At 43.4% G+C, this 21,835-nt stretch overlaps 1 protein-coding gene across 3 annotated transcripts; it reads left to right on the top strand.

The window, feature by feature from the left end:
- Window positions 1-5,369: 5,369 nt before the first annotated feature.
- Window positions 5,370-21,214, top strand: rpgrip1l (RPGRIP1 like). Of its 3 annotated transcripts, none has more exons than XM_010883235.4 (26): window positions 5,370-5,431; window positions 5,921-6,016; window positions 6,237-6,381; window positions 6,566-6,692; window positions 6,903-7,089; window positions 7,253-7,358; window positions 7,921-8,064; window positions 9,090-9,195; window positions 9,429-9,575; window positions 9,776-9,849; window positions 9,934-10,073; window positions 10,162-10,268; window positions 10,368-10,418; window positions 10,573-10,752; window positions 10,919-11,036; window positions 11,185-11,637; window positions 12,934-13,076; window positions 13,197-13,572; window positions 13,763-13,983; window positions 14,281-14,445; window positions 14,594-14,762; window positions 16,515-16,618; window positions 18,092-18,278; window positions 18,881-18,965; window positions 20,119-20,255; window positions 20,438-21,214. In XM_010883235.4, the coding sequence occupies exons 2-26, from the start codon at window positions 5,929-5,931 to the stop codon at window positions 20,572-20,574; spliced, it is 3,897 nt and encodes a 1,298-aa protein (XP_010881537.2). In that variant the 5' UTR covers window positions 5,370-5,431; window positions 5,921-5,928; the 3' UTR covers window positions 20,575-21,214. The 3 variants fall into 3 exon arrangements, with proteins under 3 accessions (XP_010881537.2, XP_010881536.2, XP_010881538.2); XM_010883234.4 differs by having other exon boundaries at window positions 5,377-5,431; window positions 5,895-6,016; XM_010883236.5 differs by having other exon boundaries at window positions 5,417-5,431; window positions 5,878-6,016.
- Window positions 21,215-21,835: the final 621 nt, after the last annotated feature.

The raw sequence follows: 21,835 nt of genomic DNA, 5'->3' as shown, positions 1-21,835 counted from the left end.
AGCCCACCAAATGGTGCTGTCAGCCCCCAGGTTTAATTGCCTTGGCACTGGTGCCAGCTATAATCACCTGTCACCACAAACAACGGCTGCATCTGTTTACACGTCTGTCAGAGGTGCCAGATCGCGCCGGCCTTCGGGACGAGACAGCTTTCAGCAAAGACCGCGACCCAGACACAGAAAGGTCATAAGTTCTCCTGCTTTGGAAGTCATTCACCCAGCTGGAAGGAAGAAACTCGGGAAGAAGGGAACCATGAATGCACTGCTAAACAGCCAACCTGACCCAGTGTTGTTATGCAAGTGTAGCGGACTTCAGAAGAAATACTCAGCTGAATTGGAGCGGGCTTGCTATGTGAAATAAAACACGTATATTTGTTAGAAACAACTCAAAACACTTGCATCATTATCATAATTCCCAGTAGGTTTTTGTTGCAGGTGGATTTTTTGAATTGTTTAATCCCTATGTTTTTGCATGGATTTTGTTTAGCTGATTTAATTTTGGTTACACAAACAGAGAAAATGTTACTTTTGTTTTACTCTCCAAATCTCTTTGAGCGGATGATACCAGAAACCGATATGTATACAGCTGTTCCAGTTTATTCAACTGAATGAAAATTCCACATTGATGCACTCATTCTAAATACAGGTTGTGGGTAATTGAATGACTTACTGTTCCTTCCTACTTCTTAATGGATTCCTATAGATATTACACAACCCTTTGAATTAATCAGCATATGACCTGCAGGCTTAATGTGTCCAGTAAACTAGGAGCTCCAGACCACTGTACTAAAATGTAACTACACCCTCTAAACACAAATGAGTTGGCAGGACATCTCTCAAAATGGCCTTATAATCTACCTAATGTATTGTCATTTAGATTTTAATTTGAAAAATATAACATATTCATACTCATACTGTATGAACCCCAGAGTACTGAAATGGTTAAAACAACAGATTACAACAACAGCACTTTTGTGGTAACATATACAGTTATGGGTGGTAACAATTCACTAAAAAAGGCAAGGCTCTCTGGGCAATAATATGCAACATGGATGGAAACATTGCATTCTTGTGAACTGTTCCAGATGATTTGGCCATTCAATGAATAACTTTCCATCTTATCGTGTTAGTGCACACGTTTGTGTATTCTGATTATAGAAGGACCAGTAGGTATAGGCCTAGCCATCCTGATCGAGTACAGTGACAACCAGGCCCTACACCTCCCCAAAGACTTCTGCCCCCAGGCCTTCATTGGTTTAACCCCCCCATCCCAAACCCACCAACTGGTCCACCTTACCCCTCCTGTTGTCCAACCCCCCCCGAGGTCTGACCCTCCACAACCCGGCCCAGCTCCTTCACAGAAGTGGCCACTGACAGGAGCAGCTGGGTCTCCCCTCGCCAGATTGATGCAATTTTCATAACTGCTTTCTTTCCCCAAGTCACTGTTCACCTTCAACATAATTTATGACCTGCTCAGGAGCCTGAACAGACAATATGCTTGCTATGAAATGAAGTGGGAGCCGTCTGTTAACCAGGCGTAACAACAGAGACACATTAACTCCTTACACTCTGATATTTCTGGTGCTTTAAATTCTAGGGGTAATGTACAATAAGTCATTAATTGAACCAAAGGCTACAGAATCTTACTGTTCGCTTGTATGTGGTATCTGAAATGAGGGCGGGGGGGCTTTGTGTTTATAAAGTAATGCTGAATATGTTGGCAATATGACAACTGACACCACATTAACACACCCCCTCTGCTGCTTGGAGCGGACAGACAAACGCATGTGCATTAGCATTAGCATTAGCATTGACATTGACCTTATCCTCCTCCCACTTTTACCACTTTAACAGGCCTGGTCAATAACCAGCGGTAATTAGTGGTCAGGGCAGACAGGGCTTCATCCCAAGTTGCACCTAATTACTTATATAGTGAACTATTTTAAACCAGGAATAGGGTACCATTTGGGTTACAAGCTGGCTCTGCTGCCTTGACTACACTGGGCTCCTAGGGGTGTGTCTTAATTGTCCTGGGGGTGTGGCTCAATGTTTTGGAGGTGTGGCTAAGCTGTAGTTGCGGAGTGGGTACACTATAAAGGAGGTGTGGCTGAGGTGTCTTGGGGGAGTGGCGCAGCTGTATTGGGGGTGTGGTTCAACAGTACGGGCTGTGGCTCAACTGTACCTCTTGTTTGACTCAACTGTACTGTGGGTGTGGAGTTAGAAGCTCTTCATTAATGCACACATTTTGGTTATGCAGGCAGACCCGTGGAGGCCCCAGTTCAGCAATCGAAAATCATGAGATAATGGTGAAAATAGGTCATTAAAATGCTTTCCAGTAATATCTCATAAGTATCACTTTAATGATTTGTATTTTTAGTAGTTGTCCCTTGTGACGATGTTAAATGTCAACTCTTGAGATTTTCGTGTTCTCAGAGCAGAACAGAAGAAAAAAAAGATCAGTGACCCATTAATTTATACAAGCTGTTCTAAGAAAAACTCTGTGGCGTTGCCTCACAGACGAATTCACTTGTCTAAACACATCCGACACGGCAACGACACGGCAACGGACACAGTCTGATCCAGTGATCAGTCATTAACAAGAAGAACAGACTGATGGCTGCATTAAATGGGACCCTATTTTATGCGTAGTGCACTATTTCTGTCAATTGTCCACGGGGCCCAAAGGGCACTGGTCCAAAGTAATGCAGTATAATGGGAATAGGCAGAGCTCTGTTTGGGACAGAATCTGTTCGTCGTTGAGGCTACTTCATAATTAGATAGTTTCATGGTGTAATATATCAGGAGAGTCATTCATTAAAGATGTCTTCAAAGGAGGCACACCGATTGCAGGGTAAAGCATGTAAAAACACGTCCTCCTTTGACTCATGGACTACTAAGTGATAGTTAACGTATTGTGAACTTAGAGGGGACATTAATCTTAAACCTACTGTAGGTGATGTACTAGGTACTGGTTGGACTCAAGCTGCAGTTTTCTATTGTAACAGCGCCGTCAGCCCTGTCTATAAATCTAAAAGTCCCTGTGGTGGTCCTCTCTCTCTCTCTCTCTCTGTCACACACACACTCACACACACACAGACCCACGCACACACAAACACACTCTATTGCCAAGCACTCGATCACTATGGCATTCATTCTGTAAAACCTCCATGAAAAATGGGTTTGCCAGAAGACCTCTTCTGCTCTCTCACAGTGATACTCAATGGAAGAGTCCACTAATTGTTCTTTCAGTCTGGGGGGGACGTGCTATTCATTGGTCCAAACAGCAGGGTTGGCAGAGGTGAAATCACTCATATGAAGATGGATCTCTCCTTTTTCTCTCTGAATGTGTGCAGCCTAGATTTGAAGAGGAGCCCAGTCCTGTGCATTGATGTTCTCATGGCCTAAGTAGGCAGCATTTAGTCCTATAAGAAAAAATGCAACAAAGTTACCCAAAATGTTACACAAACATGGCTCAACCATTTATTGCTGAACTGTTACTGAGAAAGACCAAGAGCAAACTTTACTGTCTCTTTCTTTCTCTTACACAGACAAACACACACACACACACACAGACAGAAAAAAATCCATTGCTAATTCAGTAATATGACAGTAGACACCAATGTTTGTATAGTCTCTGACTTATTTTACAAAGAGAGAAATGTTAATATCAATATGTAAATAACACTACCCATGAACACTTTGCTAGCTTTTTGTTGCTTCTTCAAATGCTCTACTGAAGCTATCCTAAAGAAAGTGCTACAATAACACTATATGTTTATGTTAATATGAAACTGATGTAAAATAGACTGCTGTGGAATCGATCACCCAAAACACACATACAGAAACGTCACGCTTGTACTGTAGACACCTTCTAGCTGGTGTACTGTGGTACAGGTTGAATGAAATTTCATCATTGTGACCTTTGGAAACGTAGGGGTGCCACAGCACTGTGCTGAGTTACTTGAAAACAAACTGGAAACAAAAGCAACAGAAAAGAAGAGGGCCTTGCCACCACGAGGACAAGATGGGCAGCGTGGGTTTGTCTTGCTGTCATCTCTCAGATCGTGGTAACCATATGCCACCTAGTGTCACAAGGGGGTTTTCGTCTGTGGTCGACTGTCTACTGTCACTCTGGTTGAGACTGTCCTGATCCAGTAAGTTCAAAAGACATGTATTTACATCAACCAGCTCTGACCTTGTTTATGTATGCAATAAAAAACAGGTCCCCATGTGAATGTGGCATGTGTGAACAGTTCTACAGTGATAACAGTAACTGACCAAAAAAAGAAAGAAAATACGTTGTGTTCACTCTTTCCTTTTAACCTTGTTCTCTCATTTTGCTTCACTAACCTCTTGTCCAGTTTCTATCCAGAGGCAGGATCTGACCCAGTGCCCCTAGTGACACTCATCTGAATAAATTGAATAAAACCACAGATAGCTAGAGACACTGACGGGATATCTCCCTATATTACAATTGGGGAGGGCGGTAAGGAAACAGGCGTGAAAAAGTGCCCCTTCCATGCTTGCCTGATCGTGTGCTTGACAGTTGTGTTCTGCAGTGGTGGGGGCTACGGCCTGTTGAACAAAAGGTCGAAAGGCACCATGGAACTCAACGACTGGCCAGCTCTGACAGTCAAACCCACACTGACCTGACAGACAGACAGATACTCCTTGTCTTTGCTCCACCACAGATCCATTGCAAAACAAAAAAAGCAACCCTGAATCTCCGATAAGGGAGAGATTGGGGAGGGGGGGGGGTTAAAGGTTAGGACTTAAGGAGGCAGCCATGAGAGGAGACTGTCATGCCACAGCGCTCTCTGCATGGCAGGCCAGAATCAGAAGCATGCAGAGTGAACTCATTCTGTCCAGTTCGGCTCTCATCTCAGCCTTCTAAATTAGACCTATTGCCAATTCATGAGAGGCAGAGAGCTGACAGCTTGCCTGTCAAATCCCGGGCTTTAAAACCAGATATTTTTTCCATCTCAGATCACAAATCGTCCAACATGCAAAATTAAGAATAGAACAGTCAGGACCTGGTCAGAGGATGGATAGTCAGGGTGAAAGAAATGATTCCAAAACAGATTAAAAAGATAAACAAACATTTAGAGTAGAGTTGACTGATCTTTTATATTGCTCTTATTTGATGAAGGTTTGCAAGTAATGGACACAGCGACAATGTAAAAAGACAGAGGCAATGTGAGTTACAACATTTACTGAATGAATTACCAAATAAACCATAAGGGCATTACAAAGAAGTCTACTGTGCTCAATAGTTTTTAAATACTAACTGTAGCCTGTGGATTAGTGGATTTTTTGGTCTGACTGTAATTAAACTACATATCCCATCACTATTTCGAAACGCATGCGTACAAGGGAACAGGAAGACTTGTTTGTTAGCAACAGTCGCTGTGGAGTGAAATGTTAATGTGAAACGGTAAGACATATTTAGGAAATTGATAGTTAACTCTAAAAATGACAAAATGAATACAGGCATGCTTTTTAATAAGTACGATAGCTTTCTTTTCAACTCTGCGACAGTTCTGTTTTGAGTTTTCCACTGTAAAACTATTTCATTAAGACCCAGTCGCGTTTTGCAAGCTAAAATAGACATAGCTAAATACAGACTGTATCTTCTGAGCTTAGTCTTCTGACCTAGAAAGAGAACGATTGATTAATATTAATATTTAATATTAATATATTTAATACTGCGAAGTTACTCGTATTCGTGATATATTGACAGCGACTTCTGGAGCTAGTAAGAGGGTTTTTCGTTGATTTGAAAAAGTATGTTTTTTTTTTTTTTTATGCAACCGCGGATTACAGTAGAACAAACAATGGAAGCTTTGTCCATGATTAAGAGGCTGTTGTTGTCTTACATAGATTGCATGTACCTACAGTATGTCTCTCAACCATTCATGCCCAGATTGAAGGATGTCTACGTTTGTTGACGAGACGGCGGGAGATGTTCCCGTTAAAGACATCACACTAAACTTTACCCATGTTGGACTGGGAGTACAAGGTTAGTTGCTAATGCCTTCTGCATTATGTTTTGTTGCAAATATTCCTTATGAAGGGGTGGTCTATAAGGACACTTCTGGCATGTAAAACAACCACAATCTATGACTGACTGTTACCGCAAACCGAACCAAACACTTAACTCTAACCCTAGATATTTGCGGGTGAGGAATGACCATATAGCTATGCCTGTCAGTATCTTCCTGTTTTTTTTTTTTTTGCAGAGTCACTGGTGGCCCAGGGTGCCCGTGCACGACAAGCAATCTCGCGGGTGAGCAGGGAGGAGCTTGAGGACCGATTCCTTCGGCTCCATGAGGAAAATCTGCTCCTCAAACAACACACGCACAAACAGGAGGACAAAATTAAGAGGTGGGGGCTACACTTGTGCGTTACGCACACAGACACACACACACACACACTGATTCACATAATATGCATTCCTCTAGTGTTTACCACAACAGACAACTGCTCATATGAATGGATTGCTAAACCTTTTCTTCTGCTCTTTCCACGGATTCTCTAATGTGTTCCTCCTGATCTTGGCTTGTTGCAGGATGGCTACCAAGCTGGTGCGCTTGGTGAAGGACCGTCGACGGGTGGAGCAGGTGGCAGCAGGCGGCGTGCGTCCAGGCGCCCGGGACGTGGAGCTGGAGGAGATGATGGAGGAGCTACAGGAGAAGGTGAAGCGCTAAGGGAAGCCAGTGAATCGGTACCATTGGCTCCCTGTTCCTTCTAGTGCGTGAGTGGTAGTGCCGTTGGCCCCTGAGCAACAGGGTGTCATTTGGGACGCGGTGCCCCTAATGAATGCTTTCCTTCAAATCCACATGTGGATTACGCTCGTTTTATATGGAACCCAAAATAAAATGCCACGGTATGTCATTAAAACCAAGGTCCGGGAGCTACAGGTGCAGAACGAAGGCCTGAAGCAGCGCCTGTTGGCCGCCAAACAACAACTGCAGGCCCATAACAGAAGGACCACCCCCTACAGCCATGTCCAATCACGTGTCAACACAGGCTTGCGGAGGCTGAGGGAGGACACGGTTACCTTGGCTCAGCTGCCCCTTGCTGGCCTCAAAGGTGAAATCCTCACGCGCCGCGTCCCAGATCCTCTCCTTGTTCCTTTAGCTGAGCGCTTTGTGGGGAATTGAAAAGGAACTGCATAGTGTTCTGTCTGCGCCATCTTTGAATTCTGGAGGGAGTTTGTCCTGTTTCAGTCTCGCTGTCTTCTTGTGTTCTCCAGGCCATAGGAGTGTGGAGGTGGAGACAGGTGTCAGGCCCCCCCAGCTTCTGCTACCTAGATATGGACACAGTCTGCTGGATGAAGCCAGAGCTGAGATCCGCAACCTGTAAGCACTGTTCTCATCAGGTGATCTGTGATGAGTGGTTCTGATCAGTTATCCCAGAAATAACTTTTCCCCAGACTGCTAGGCACAGCACTTATGAGCCTGGCACAAAAAGCATTCACATCCTGCTTTAGTGAGAGTGACCATATCATTATGTGGGATTTATTTACCAAGGAGAGTAGCAAATCAAAATTCTGTGAGACGTGACTCCGAATTGACCTGCATTTCTGACATTTGATAAACAAACTGGTTTGCAATCCATTCAGTCTAGCCTGAGCCGGACCGAGAAGCTAATAATCTAGTAGTCTTCAACACTAACTGAAATGTTCAACAATCTACTAACTGACCAACTATCCTAAAGTAACACAAGCAATTTGTCTTGTATTGTAGTCAGCTACCCAGTGTGCAGTAAGGTAACACCGTGAATGACTGTTTGGCCAGATTGAGAGGGAATGTTTTCATCATTTAGCTGGACTGCAAGGGACTTTTGTTCCACACTAGCAACATCCCATCCATGACTACAATGCTGTCTCTCTTCTTGTCTCTCCCTTTGTATGTCTATCAGTGAGAATGTGATTGAGACTCAGAACTCCCATATAGAGGAGATCGACAGAGCTGCAGAGTTGCTGAGGGACCAGCTGAAGAGGAAGGAGAGGGAGTTTGAGGAGTCACTCCTCCACATGAGAGAGCAGCAGACCACTGGCCAGAGGTATCAGCATACAGAGTAGCTAACCAACTGTTCACTCACCTCCTTCACCTCCATTGAACACATTAGGTATGATTGCTATTTGTTTTGGAGGGATCCAAAAAATGCAGTACTGTTCTCATGCCTTTGTATCCAGAGTTACTTGTCAGTAAATACTTGCAACATGCTGACACACACACACTGAAGATCTTGATATACTCCAGTTTCGGAGGTATACATACAGTGCGCGAACGCTACGCAAGCAGTATTGAAAACATACTCCATTGCATACATTATGTCTTAACAGATATTTAAAAGCTAGGTCCACAAGGAGGCTGTCCATGACAAAGCATTTTCTACCTGCCCGAAAATACGTTGACAACTGCCGATTTTGTACAAGCACAATGAACATGGCGACAGAGGAGGAGGTACTGTTATTAATGTCTTAAGAAGACGACAAAAAAGAGCTTCAGCGAAGCCAACGAAGATGGTGCATTAGACCATTAAACGTATTCATTGTGTTCTACTACTTAGATGTTTCAGTCTCACAGAACCTCAGAGGATCTTGGGTATGCTGTCCCACGATTTCTGTTGGTATCGCTCCTTGCCTATGCGTGCACTCGAGGCCTAGGTAGATGTGAACAAACTATGGATGTACTTAGCATGAAGTATTTTTGGGCCTTGATTCGGCACCATCACGCCTCCACGCACTAACACAGTCCAGAATTACTTACCTTGTGGGGACACAATAAAACAAAATTCCTTGTTCTCTTACCCTTAACCTGACCTATTTACCAAAACATCAACCTGCCCTAATGCCTTACCCATAATGCCCTAACACGCATACCTAATTAGACGTTTCACCCTAAATCTAAGCCAGAAAATCAGGTTTTTCCCAGTGAGGTTATCCCCACATGGTCAATTCTTCATGTTTTACACACACACGCACATACACAAACGCAGACTCGACACACACCCCCCAACACACACACAATATATTCGGGAACAGAGATGGAAAGTTTGCCTTTGTATTGTGTTGTTGTCTCCAGGTCCACTATCAAGGACAACTTGGAGATGATCAAATTGCAAAAGCAGCTGGTTGAGAAGGGAAACGCTTTCACTGTGCTTGAGGGCAGATTCCTCCAACTCCAAGAGGTGAAATACAACAGCGTGTTTCAGGAGACATTAGGTCGTTAGCAAAGCTCTAGAATGTACAGTGCTGTGTATCTGTGAGATGTTGGTGGCATCAATACTGCAGTGCTGTTTCGAAATGCTAAATGTTTTGGTTCTCCGCATCAGATCCTAAACAAAAATTCACGTTAAAGTAACAGATTCTTTCAGTGTTTTTAAACCCATTCACCATGGTAACGGCCATGTTGTGATTGCAGAAACAGGGCACCCTCAAGGCCAGTCATGACGCTGTGATGACCAAGCTGGATGAGCTGACTGTCCAGCTGAAGGAAGAACGGCTTAAGAGTCTGGACCTGGAGAGACAACTGCAGGCTAACACATTCTCACAGAGAAGGACAGAGGAGGTAGGCAGACTTTAAATGTGGCTCCGGTTACACAGATGCGGGTTAAGCCAATCCTTCGCTTAAATGAACCTCAATAGAGATCCTCCGCATACTATAGTCCGTGAGACTAATCCATGTCTGACCCACTCCGATGGCGTCTATCTCTGAAACAATTTCATAACATTCACTAACTTGGTAACTATCCACTTCATGTCAAACAGTTGCATGAGAGAATCCTTGATCTGGAGAAGGAGAGAGAACTATTGAAGGAGAACTGTGATAAACTGGTCAACAGGTGAGGAAATTGGATGCCAGATTTGTACATTTTTACACACAAATAATTGGAACTCTGTGGACAACATTTTGTTTGTTCTCCCAGTGCATTTGACGTGAGCCAGGAACAGAAATTTAGGACGCGAGAGCAGCAGCTGAAACTGCAGATAGCCCAACTAGAACTGGCCCTAAAGTCTGATTTGACAGACAAAAATGAGATTCTGGACCAGATCAAAGTTGAAAGAGGTAACAATTGACCAGAACCGTTGACCTTTTAAAGAAGATTTTTATCCATTTGTATCAAATTTGTATTTTTATTTGTATTTTATTTTAGATTTGAATGAACAATTGAGGCAAGAAAATAAAGATATTCAGCTTCGGTTCCTAGAGCAAAAGCAGCAGTTTGATGAAATACAGGACAAAATTAAGTTCTACACCAAGGTACTAATTCTGACTTCAAATAAGATAAAACATTTTTTAATGCAAATGCCTCAGCAGAGATGTTCTTAGATATTCCTTAATGTTTGTTCCTGTTCCTAGGAGAGTGAAATCGATGTGGCAGAACTGAGTGAGGCACTGATGCTAATAAAGGTAATTGTTCATTTTACCCGTCTCTCATCTCTACCTGAAATTTTACATCTTTGTCAGCTGGGACCCTTATTCTGAAATCACCATACCCTGACCCTCCCATCCACAAGGTGGTATTACAGTGGGCATAATAAATGCCCTTCTTTCCATTCCGTAGGTTCGTAAGACCCAGAGGAGTGGTGAGCTGGGCTTTCTGGAGCAGGTTGAGGAGGTGGTGCATGGTGACACAGAGTTCTCCATTAAGGAGCTGCAGGCAACGCACGCTGAAACCATCCAGGAGCTGGAGAAGACCAGGAACATGCTCATTGTCCAGCACAAGATCAACAAGGACTACCAAGTACATGGTCACATATAAAATGTATAACTTGGGCTAGTAGCTAGTCAGATGTTCTATTCCATTTACAACAAGGATCATTTGATGGTGTCTTACATTATACATACAAGCACTTCAGATAGGGTCTGTTCTATGTAGTATTTCACTTGTCCGTGTCCTTGTTTCTCAGGCGGAAGTTGAAGCAGTGACACGTAAGATGGATGACTCCAAGATGGAGTACGAGCTGAAGTTGGAACGTCTCGCCCAGCTGCTGGACATGAGAGCTGCCAAGATCAAGAAACTAGAGGGTGTTTTATTTAGTTATTCGTGGTTGTTTTCTACTGTGCTGTGTTGATTTAACTGTTTTCCGTCTAGACGTTTTGATGGTTGGTTTAGTTTTTTGTGTTACTGAAATCGTTTTCTTGTTGTTGTGTTCTCTTGTCTTTCAATCCGTAGCCCAACTAAAAAACATTGCCTATGGTACCAAAGCCCACATCTTAAAACCTGACATGACAGACCAGGACTTAGTCGATGACTTCGAAGAGACAATTCACCTTGAGCGCGGAGAGAACCTTCTGGAAATCCACATCGGCACGGCAACCCTCTCCCCGGTCGCCCTGGAGATGCTGAATGACAGCGAGCCCTCCACCTTCTGCACCTATGCTTTCTATGACTTTGAGTTGCAGTCAACGCCTGTGCTCCGGGGAGCTAAGCCTGCCTACTGCTTCACATCGCAGTACATTGTCAAAGTGGACGACCTCCTCTTACAGTACCTCCACGCCAGCTCCGTCACAGTGGAGCTGCAGCTGGCCCGAGGCTTGGAGTTCCAGACAATAGCAGCCGGGCAGCTCCGGCTGATGCCGCTCCTGGAGAACAATGGCAAAGTCCATGGGACCGTGCCGCTGGTTGGTGAGTGGAGCGGTTCTGTTTAGGCAGTCAGGTCTGGAAATAATTGGACACTGACACTGTTTTGGCTGTTTACCAAAATATATTCAGGTTACAGTTAAATAATGAATATGGGCTTAAAGTGCAGTCTCTCTGCTTTCATTTGAGGGTATTCACATCCAAATTGGAGTACAGGTTTAGGAATTACAGCTCTTTAATATGTAGCCCCCTCTTTTTCAAGGGACTAAAAGTAATTGGATGATTGACTCAAGCTGACAGATGAAACCAAGATCAACCTGTAACAGAATTATGGGAAGAAAAAAGTGTGGAGAAGTTTTGGAATGGCTCATGATCAAAAGCATACCACATCATCTGTAAAACACAGTGCAGATTATGTGATGGCGTGGCCATGCATGGCTTCCAATGGCACTGGGTCACTAGTGTTTATTGATGATGTGACAGCAGCAGCTGGTCTGCTCAGATTCACCCAAATTCAGCGAAGTTGTTTGGAGGGTGCTTCACTTTACAGATTGACAGTGACCCGAATCAAACTGCGAAAGCAACCCAGGGGTTTTTTTAAGGCAAAGAAGTGGAATATTCTGCAGTGGCTGAGTCAATCACCTGATCTCAACCCGATCGAGTATGCATTTCACTTGCTGAAGACAACCTATAGCAGAAAGACCCACGAACAAACAACAACTGAAGACAGCTGCAATAAAGGCCTGGCAAAGCATCATAATGCAAAAACCCCAGTGTTTGGTGATGTCCATGCGTTCCAGACATCAAGTAATCATTGCCTGCAAATGATTCCCAACTAAGTATTAAAAATGAACATTTTATTTATGTTTGTTAATTTGTCCAGTTACATTTGAGCCCCTGAAATAAGGGGACCGTGTACGAAAATGGTTTCAATTCCTGAACGTTTCATACAATATTTTTGTTCAACCCCTTGAATTAAAGCTGAAAGTCTGTGCTTCAATTACATCTCGGTTGTTTCATTTCAAATCCATTGTGGTGGCGTACAGAGCCAAAATTATGAAATGTGTGTCAGTGTCCAAATATTTCTGGACCCAACTGTATGTCCCCGTCAAGGGTGTCATTTCAGTTTCTTTAACCCTTCTTTAACCCTTTATGTGCTTCTCCAGTACGTCACGGTAAAGCGGTACAGCCCCCTCTGCGGTTGGGGAAGATTCATTGAACACCTCATTGTATCTAGTGTTTTACATAAAATCTACCTCTGCTCAGAGCTAAATTACTCATGTCGCAGAATCCTTACCTATATATGACGCTTTCAGTAATTCTATTTTCTCTGCTCCTCAGGTGTGGCTGGAGAGGTGCAGTCATTTGGCTCTCTGTCCTACTGGGTGAGGCTACGGGTGCCGATAGAGCAGGCCATCCGGCTCTACAAAGAGAGGATGAGAGCCCTGGGCTACATCAGCTCTGCCCTCAGGGAGGAGAATCAGGTAACCTCAATAACCGCCAGCTGCTAGGCCTTCTAACCCGTTAACCATATTGTCTAATAGTACCGAAATACCTGGCCCATAGATCCCTAATAAACCACTGTTCCCCCACTAACCCTTCAGGCGTTAAACTCGACGCTAACCTCACGGCCGTTAACGGCAGCTGGAGGCCCGGACATGAATGAGCTCAGTGTCACCATCCACTGCTGCGGTCAGCTAGCGTCCAGCCGAGGGCCGGCCCACAAACCCAGCCCTTACGTGGTCTACCAGGTGTATGACTTCCCAGACCATGACACCTGCATCGTGGCGGACTGCGCTGAGCCCCGGTTCGAGGATCACATGTCCTTCCCCGTGGCCGTGGAAGCTGAGCTGGACAGCTACCTGAAGAAAGGGGCCCTGGCGCTCTATGTGTTCGACGACCAGGAGACCCAGAGTGAGATGTACCTGGGCAAGGCCGGGGTGCCCCTGCTCCCGCTGGCGCACGACAAGGCAATCACTGGTTAGTCTTGGAAAAGGGTTAACAGAGGTTTTGTTGGGGGCGACGTAGCCGCTGATAATGCTTGGTGTGAATTTGGTTTTGTCTTTGTATGATGATTTGATCAGTAGCATTCCTCTGTGTGTCTGTGTGTGGTTGCCTATTTAATGGAGCCGCTCCTCACAGCCATCCCCTCTGTGTGTCCACGTGTAAGGTGTCTTTCAGCTGACCGACCCGTCCGGCATCCCCAGTGGTTCTATCAATGTGACGCTTGACTGGAGGTTCTCCTATGTGCCCCCCCACGGCTCCACCGGGACTTTGGACCCGGGGAGGTTTGGACCAAAGTTGGAGGACATCAGTGTGGGTGACCATGAGGGGGGGAGGATGGTGGAGACGGAAGATATAAGCGCCAACGTTCCTCTTCCTGACTCTCAGGTAAAGGCAGGTCCTCGGAGTGTCCTGTTAGCTTGGGCAGGGATGGTTTGGGGGATTTGAAAGAGGACTTCCCAAACCGTAATTCCCCTTTTATAACCTGCACCGTTTATAAACAGCACCATTCATTTTATATCTTTGTGTGAAAATGTTTTCAAAATCTGTGTATAAGCTGCGGTTTATAAAGGGGGAACTACGTCATGCACCTTTTCAAATACGATATGATAAGAATGGATAATGGACAATATTCTTTGGCATTTCAGTGTGAGATTTGTTCCTTAAATGTATTATTCTCCCAAGGTACCGTTACCACAACCTAGACTACGGACTTTGGTGAAGGATAAAACTACGAGCAAAAAAGTCTCATTTGTGAATGAAAATAAAGAAGGTGAACATGTTTCACGCCCCACTGATGTGCCTGGAAGGGAGAAGAGGGAAGGCTCCAAACTACCATCCATAAAAAAGGTACCCTTACCAGTCTCTCTGTTCTGGAGTTATGTGTTGTCTAAACAGGAATATTATTTTCTGCAGATATATTCTGGGAGTTATCTTGTGTGTGTACTGAAACCGTAATGACAGGATGTACAGGCTGAGGATAAACATTACTCTACAGGGGCTCACGGTGTCTGAGATAGCTACAGCACCAGATTCTCCTCGGAGCACCGCGGAAGAGGATGATGCGGAAGACTCTCACTTCTCTGAGGGTCAGGTCATCGCAGGCACCTTTCAGTCAACCTCCGATGAATCCGAAATTTCTGAGGATATTCTGAGACCGATCGACGGTAAACATCTCACTGATACCAACAACCACCCAGTTTAAAGAAAATGTCCCCCATTGTTTCTTCCTAATCTTCATTATGCCCAGGTTCTGTAGGAGTTTGCAACATATGTTGGGTTTTGCTATTAAATGGGGTTTTATTAGGAGACACGTAATAAATAAAGTATATTAACATATAATAAAGTGAACAAGATTGACCTAAAATAGAGACATCTAAAAACAAAGTGCAGTTATCACTAACCAAAACAAAGGTCCTTTTCAGAGTTTTTACAGATAGAATGGGAAAGTCTTAAGCCTGCATGTTGAAGCCTGGCTCTTCATTAACCTTAACACCCACATCCCCTGTAGATTGCTAGGAAACGGATAGTGTTTCTTGCCTTGTATTCCCTTTAAGGTCCAATGGTCAATATTGTTTTCTAGCAAGTTTCTCTGCAAGAAATGCCATAAATATTGAATGCTGCTGTCAATAGTCTTCAGGTGGGGGATAGCTGAGCCCATTAATGTTAATCCTGGCCTTGAGGCAGAAAGAGAGGGAGAGAGGGACATCCCCTGTAAAGTGCTACATCGGTACATCTCACTCATAAAGAAATCTGTATCAATGCAATCTCTTGTGGATAAATGAAAAACATAAATGGTACCACGAACACACAACAAGATGTGTAAGAAACGAGCAGCATTAGTTTTGCTCTTTGGACACATCAGGATTTTGGAGTAGTTAGCACCTTTTGAATTCTGAAAACGGGGGTTGGCTTTTGGCTCCGTAGTCTTGCCCTGAACCTGCCAATGGGGATGGTGAACATGTGCATTGCCGTTCCTATTCTCATTCTATGGTCAGTGCTTGGTCCGTGCTTTTCTTCTGAGATGATGGAGATTGGAGGAAACTCTATCACCAAGTCAATGCCGATGGGTGTACATATTTACCAAAACTCTGCCATCTCATGAAATGTTCATGATTCTCTCCGGTTCCTTTCGAAGGAGGATCATTCGGTACACACGCTCACAGCAACATTTAATTGTCCTGTCAAACTCAATCACTCACATGTATAGTCATGTGAAAAGGTAAGTACACCCTCTAGAAAGTTGTCTTTTTTACATATTTGGAAACGTGGATATTTGAGCTCCGTTCTAACCACATTCATTGATGAAGGTAGGCCAATTTAACAATTCACGCCAGGAATTAACAGTGAAACCAATTTAAAAACAACAGAAGAGTTATTTCCTTATGCTGAGAAAGTGAGTACACTCCTACTTTACCCTCACGTAAAATGTCTAAAATTAGAATCGGGTGCACCAAAACAGAAAAGGTTTTTGGAAAATGGTTAGAAAATCATCAGAGAGTTACTTGGGAGTGTCCAGCTTTCCATAAAGATTAGAAAACAGTTGGGTAAAATTAAATAGCGCCTTAATTTGAACAGAACAACCTGATGGCATCTATGAATCATGGAGTTGGTTGCATTGTGGTCCGGGGCTGCTTGAGCCCAGTCGATGTAAGCGCCTGATAGAGTTACAAGACAGCGATACATTAAGTTATTTCAGTCAAAGGGAGAAACGCCAGCTATTGAATCTAATACAACATCAGCCGTGTTGAAGGGGAATATTACATGTCCATATGTCCAAACAAGACCAAAAAAAAGAGAGAACTTTCCAGTGTGTGTCCTTACTTTTTCACATGCTCTAAGTGCTTGTTTTGTAGGTAGAGCAACAACACGGTCTCTCTAGTTCTCTCTCCTTTTCCTCTGCCCCCTGTTTTCCTCAGACGTCCTGGAGACCTCGCTGGTGGAGGACGAGGATCAGGGGGAATCGATCCCTTCCGACAGTGATGACTGCATTGTTCCAGGCCAGTCCTCAATGGGACGGAAGGTGGGCCAACCAGGGGTGGAGAATTTGGACGTGTTACCTTGTACATTCGCATGAAGCTCAGTGTCTACGGGGACGAGAGCGCAGTACAGTGGGTTGGGAAGAACCAAGGTTACCGGTTTGTTGTGTTTATATCAAGGCTGTTGGTTTTCCAGGGTTGCCCTGCACAACAAGAGTCCGTGGTCTTGGGGATTTTACTGGGTGGTACTCTGCAAGCCCATCGTCGGCTTTGCAAAACAAGAAATTCACTCAAGTTTAGTTTTATTGCTCCCAGCATCCGTGGTTTGGATGATCCTCTAGTGCTGCTGCTTGTATGTCTACTGCTGCATGCTGTTGTATGGTACCGATCACCTTCATCCTTTGTCAGATTGTGTTATTGATTATTTAAAGAAAGCACAAAAGAAAACACAGAAATGAATTTCTCACCCATGCTGTGGATATTAACTGAGTTATCTAGTCCTGTTTTAGGGGCTTATTTGTTATTACATTTTTAGAAAGGTTTTCACTTATGCAGAGCGAGGTACTGTGCATTCATTTGAAGATAACTAGGTGGGACAACCATACAGGCCATTAGTAGTATTAAGTACACCTTACTTAACGAAGTAGCTGTCAGCAAAATCACTCCTAGCTTCAAGGGGAAGCTGGTTTTGCTAATGGGGCTCCTGGCCAGAGAAGAGCTTTTACTTGGCTGAGCAGAAGCTGCCAAGTAAAAGACTAGAGGTGGTGATCTTGATGACTGAAAAGTTTATCTCACTGACAATCTGGAAGGGGAGTGATTGTTCTGAAGTGGTTTCCTTTCACATTATCTGCTTCAAAAGTTTTTTTTTTTACAGCGAATTTACAAATAAGTTAGCTATTTTAGTGTAGTGTTATTTTGGTACATTCAATACAATTATGATGCTTTGAATTATAAGGAATAATGTTCTAGTCTTTCTGTGCACAAGGGGCACAGCATTAAGCAAATGAGACCACAGGAGAGAGGAGCCCTCGCCTAATGGCAGGCTAGTTAATTGTGGACACCTGATCATGTCCCTTCTTATGATCTATACATGATCTAAACACTTCCTATCTGAGATGGAGCTCTTATCTCAAGAGAAATCATTATTCAGGGGTGAACAATGCTCGTTGTGAAAAATGACTCCATGGGCCTTTAAGAACTACTCAAGGTAAGCAGAATTCCTTTTTCACAACAATGCATTTTTCACCAGTGTCCCAACCTGAAATTAGCTTAGTCCAAATTCATGAATTGAAACCACGTCCCCAGCCACAAAAGCTGCTTTGCGGGCAGAAACCTACTATCTATCTCACACCTATGTTCTGCTAATGGCAATCGACCTAATGGGCCCTCGACAGCTGTGTTTGGGATATTGATTCTGTCACTTCACACTAACAGTCCCTTTAAATGCTTCCATTATTTTGTTCGGCCCCTGTGTAATTCAGTCACATTACGTTGTCACGCCCCGTTTGTCTCTGCAGCTTTCTGAGCGCGTGCGTGTGGAGATCGTGTCTCTTGCCCTGCGACCTGAGTCCCGGGCTGCAGCAGATGACAGTGTGGTCAGGCTGTTTGTCGAGTACTCCATGTTGGACATGCCCTCTGAGGAGACCCCGCTGGCCCTGCCCAAGCCCCCTCCGGGCAAGGCTAGCCACTATAACTACAGCAATGGTGAGGAAGGAGTATTAGAGAGACACACACACACTTTCGTCTTCTCACTTACCTATTTTCCTTCTCGGAGCCAAAGTCTCCATGTCACCTCTGGTCTCTCAGCCAATCCCCCGACCCACAGGACAGTAGCCCATTTTCAGACGCCCAGTTAATGCTCCCCCATTGCTGCTTTTGTCAACTAATGCTTACAATTGTTATTTTCTAGTAACTTTCCTGATGGCTACTTTATTGACTAAAGTCCACTAATAGTAACAGAGTTGAGTGGTCGTTCCACCTAGCTTAAAATTTAAACTAATATCTCTAAATCCCTCCTGGGTGTCGAAATTACTTCAATTACATTTTGTAAAATCGGGCCCAGTGGGCACGGTTTGGGAACCACTGTGTTTGGGAACCACTGTGTTTGGGAACCACTGTGTTTGGGAACCACTGTGTTTGGGAACCACTGTGTTTGGGAACCACTGTGTTTGGGAACCACTGTGTTTGGTAGCTCGAGGGAAACAGATGGAACAACTCTGAAAAGTTTCCTCCCTTGTGACCAGTGTGTCTGTGTGCCTGGAGTGTCAGATTAGATTCAGTAAGCCGTGCCTTGTTCCTCCTGACAGTAATTCATGTGGACATGGAGAATAACAAGACCAGGCGACAGATGTTGAGGGGCATACTAGAGGGACGTAACCCACAAATGGAAAGGTAAGAGAACGTGTGTGTGTTTTTCTACATGGCATGTGCATGCATGGGCGAGCATTCTGCTAGTATAAATAAAGGAGGTGTAGGTGAGTTTTCCTGTGTCAGATGGAGAGTGACATGACAGTGATGTGTAAAGTAAAAGAAAAAGAGCCAAAGTGAATGGAGCAGATAGTTATGACTGCTGTGCTTCCTCTCTATTGGTTTTGCTGCTCATAAAAGCAGTGGCAGTGCAGAATTCAGGGTAAATGGTGGCGGAGCCCTACCAGTTTTGCATAATTCTGGCATTCATTTGGATTACATATGATATAAAATCACTAATTAGCAAAACATTATAAAATATTTCACCTTCTAAATTAGCTTTCAAACTTGGAATTTCAATATTATTTGAGGTGTAATAGTGATTCTATGTATAGATTATGCCCATATAAACGTCATATTACACATCCAGCTCAGTGGGAGGTAAAAAAAAAAAATATATAGTATTATTCACAAAAGTCACATCCAGCTCAGTGGGAGGTAAAACATTTTTTTTTACAAAAGTCACATCCAGCTCAGTGGGAGGTAAGAACATTTTTTTATTATTATTTGCAAAAGTCACATCCAGCTCAGTGGGAGGTAAAAAAAAAAATCTATTATTTACAAAAGTCCCATCCAGCTCAGAGGTATATAAAAAAAAAAAGTGTTATTCACAGAAGACCTTGTTGCTTTGTGTGGGTAACTCGAAGCATATGCATATTATCTCTCTCCCCTTAGAAGTTAACCTTAGTGGTCGGTGCAGGTATAATCTGTCTAGAAACATATCATCATCAGCATCAAAATATAATTGCAATAAATCTAATTGTTTTCCTGAAATCTGCTATGGTTTTACAAATGCTGTACATTCAGCTGTTTCAATGTTGGACAAGGCTTTGCTGATGGACAGGAGTTTCAGTGTTAACAGGCCATTATAGTACATTTCTTCTTCTAAAATAATATATATATCCTCAGAGATTTCCATGTTTTAATCTACACTAAACAGAAGACAGTCAGATGATGAGATGGAGAACAGGACTAGTACAGACTGAACTTGAATACAGTTTGAGTACATTAACCTTGCCTGATCGCTGACCCACTGTGATTGGTTGTGTCTGACCTTTGGTATGTTGTGATTGGTCAGTATCAGGTTCACAGTGGTGAGTGAGCCACCGGAGGAGGAGGAGCAGGAGAAGGAGTGTGAGGACGTGGGCGTGGCCTACTTCAGGATCCCTGACATCCTGGAGAAGCAGCAGGACCTGATTGAAACCAGCCTGAACAGTGCGTATTGTTGTGTAATTTACTTTTGCAACAGCAAGTAACACCTACACCCTCATCATAACTTTCTCTTTTTTCTGTTTCTCTCTCCCTCCAACTCTGCCTGTGTTCCTTTTCTCTTGTTCCCTTTTTATTTAATCTTTTACGTGTTCTCCCCATATTTGGCACTGTGTGTGGGTGAACAGTTGTGGATACGCAGGACAGCAGCGTGGTTGTGGGCAGTCTGTGTGTGTCTGTAGAGGGCCTGGAGGCTCTACAGTCTATCATGGAGGACCCTGACCACGACTACACAGCCCTCTCCTCACTGGAACCTGAGGGTTAACTCGCACCACAAATGTCATTAGTTCCCTAATCTTAAGCCTTGGCATTAGCTAGCATGGTTGTTTATAGTTATGTCACGTAGTAGGGTTCATCAAACCAACTCTGACATTAGTAATACATATAACTGCTGGTGACACATGTATTTCTCAGTTAATAGATCTATTCTGGGATTAATAACAAATGATGATAATTCTAAAGCTGCTATATAGTTTGTACAAGTCAGACATGTCCTAGTGAAACTATTTAAGTACTGTATAGCATTTATATATTTGTATATTTGAAAGGGTTTCAAATGAGCGAATATCACTCCGTGTCATGTTGTGTACATTTAATAGTAGATTTTATACAGCCTTCTAGTATTGGCTCTGCTGGTACCTGGTCATTATCTAATAATAAGTTACTTAGTCATTTTGTTACAGTTGATGTTTTGAAAGCGATCGGTTACTGCAAAGTGTTCGAGATTGTAGCTGAATCCATCAGGGCACTATGTAGAATTATTTCACATGCAAATAATTTGAAAATGTTTACTGGATGATATGAATCTTCAGACACTTAATTTTTTTGTGTTTGCATGTATGTACCCAGAATGTCTAAAGCATTGAGAAATGTTTTTAAGAGTATTAAAGAGTTTAGTTTTTGAATTTCCTTCCATTTTGTATTATGTTTACTGTTAACGACTGCTAGCTTCTACTCTGGGGGGCATCCAACCCCCTTAAATCTGGGGGAGACATCTCTAACTTAAGTCTTTAAAACCCCGCCCTGTAGTCAAAGGGGCACTTTGGCATTGCCTAGTTCACTACCTTAACCCCTGCAAAGGTTTCGCCTGCAAACTTCAAATGACCACACTGGAGTTAAGGTTTAGGCATAAAAGTTCTGTTGCTGAGTTTAAAATGGAGAACATTGATTTTTGGTGTTCTGGGCCCCACAAGGATAGGAAAACAAACACGTAAATTTGAATGCCGAATATTTGCGCTTCAACTGAGAAATTAGTAAATCTTTAGATTCTGTAAATGGTGTATTTGATTACAATATAAAAGAATGGTATCCAAATCTTGAAAATATATTTTATGTTCATGAAAGCCTACACTACACTACCATCTAGTGTTGACGTTATATATTTTATTTGAAAAAGTCATAGTAGAAAAGTTCTGTACATAAGCTACAAGGCAGTTGGTAGAAAATGGGATATGAAAGATTGCCCTTTCCCAAGCCAGACGCTGCAAAGTATTTCATCCGCAGAGCATTCCATTTTGAGGATTGTA

This window comes from Esox lucius, chromosome 19 (genome assembly GCF_011004845.1).
Source record: "Esox lucius isolate fEsoLuc1 chromosome 19, fEsoLuc1.pri, whole genome shotgun sequence".
In the NCBI taxonomy this organism is placed as follows: Eukaryota; Metazoa; Chordata; class Actinopteri; order Esociformes; family Esocidae; genus Esox; species Esox lucius.
Note: the sequence above shows the minus strand (reverse complement) of the source record. Positions and strands in the feature narration are given on the sequence as shown.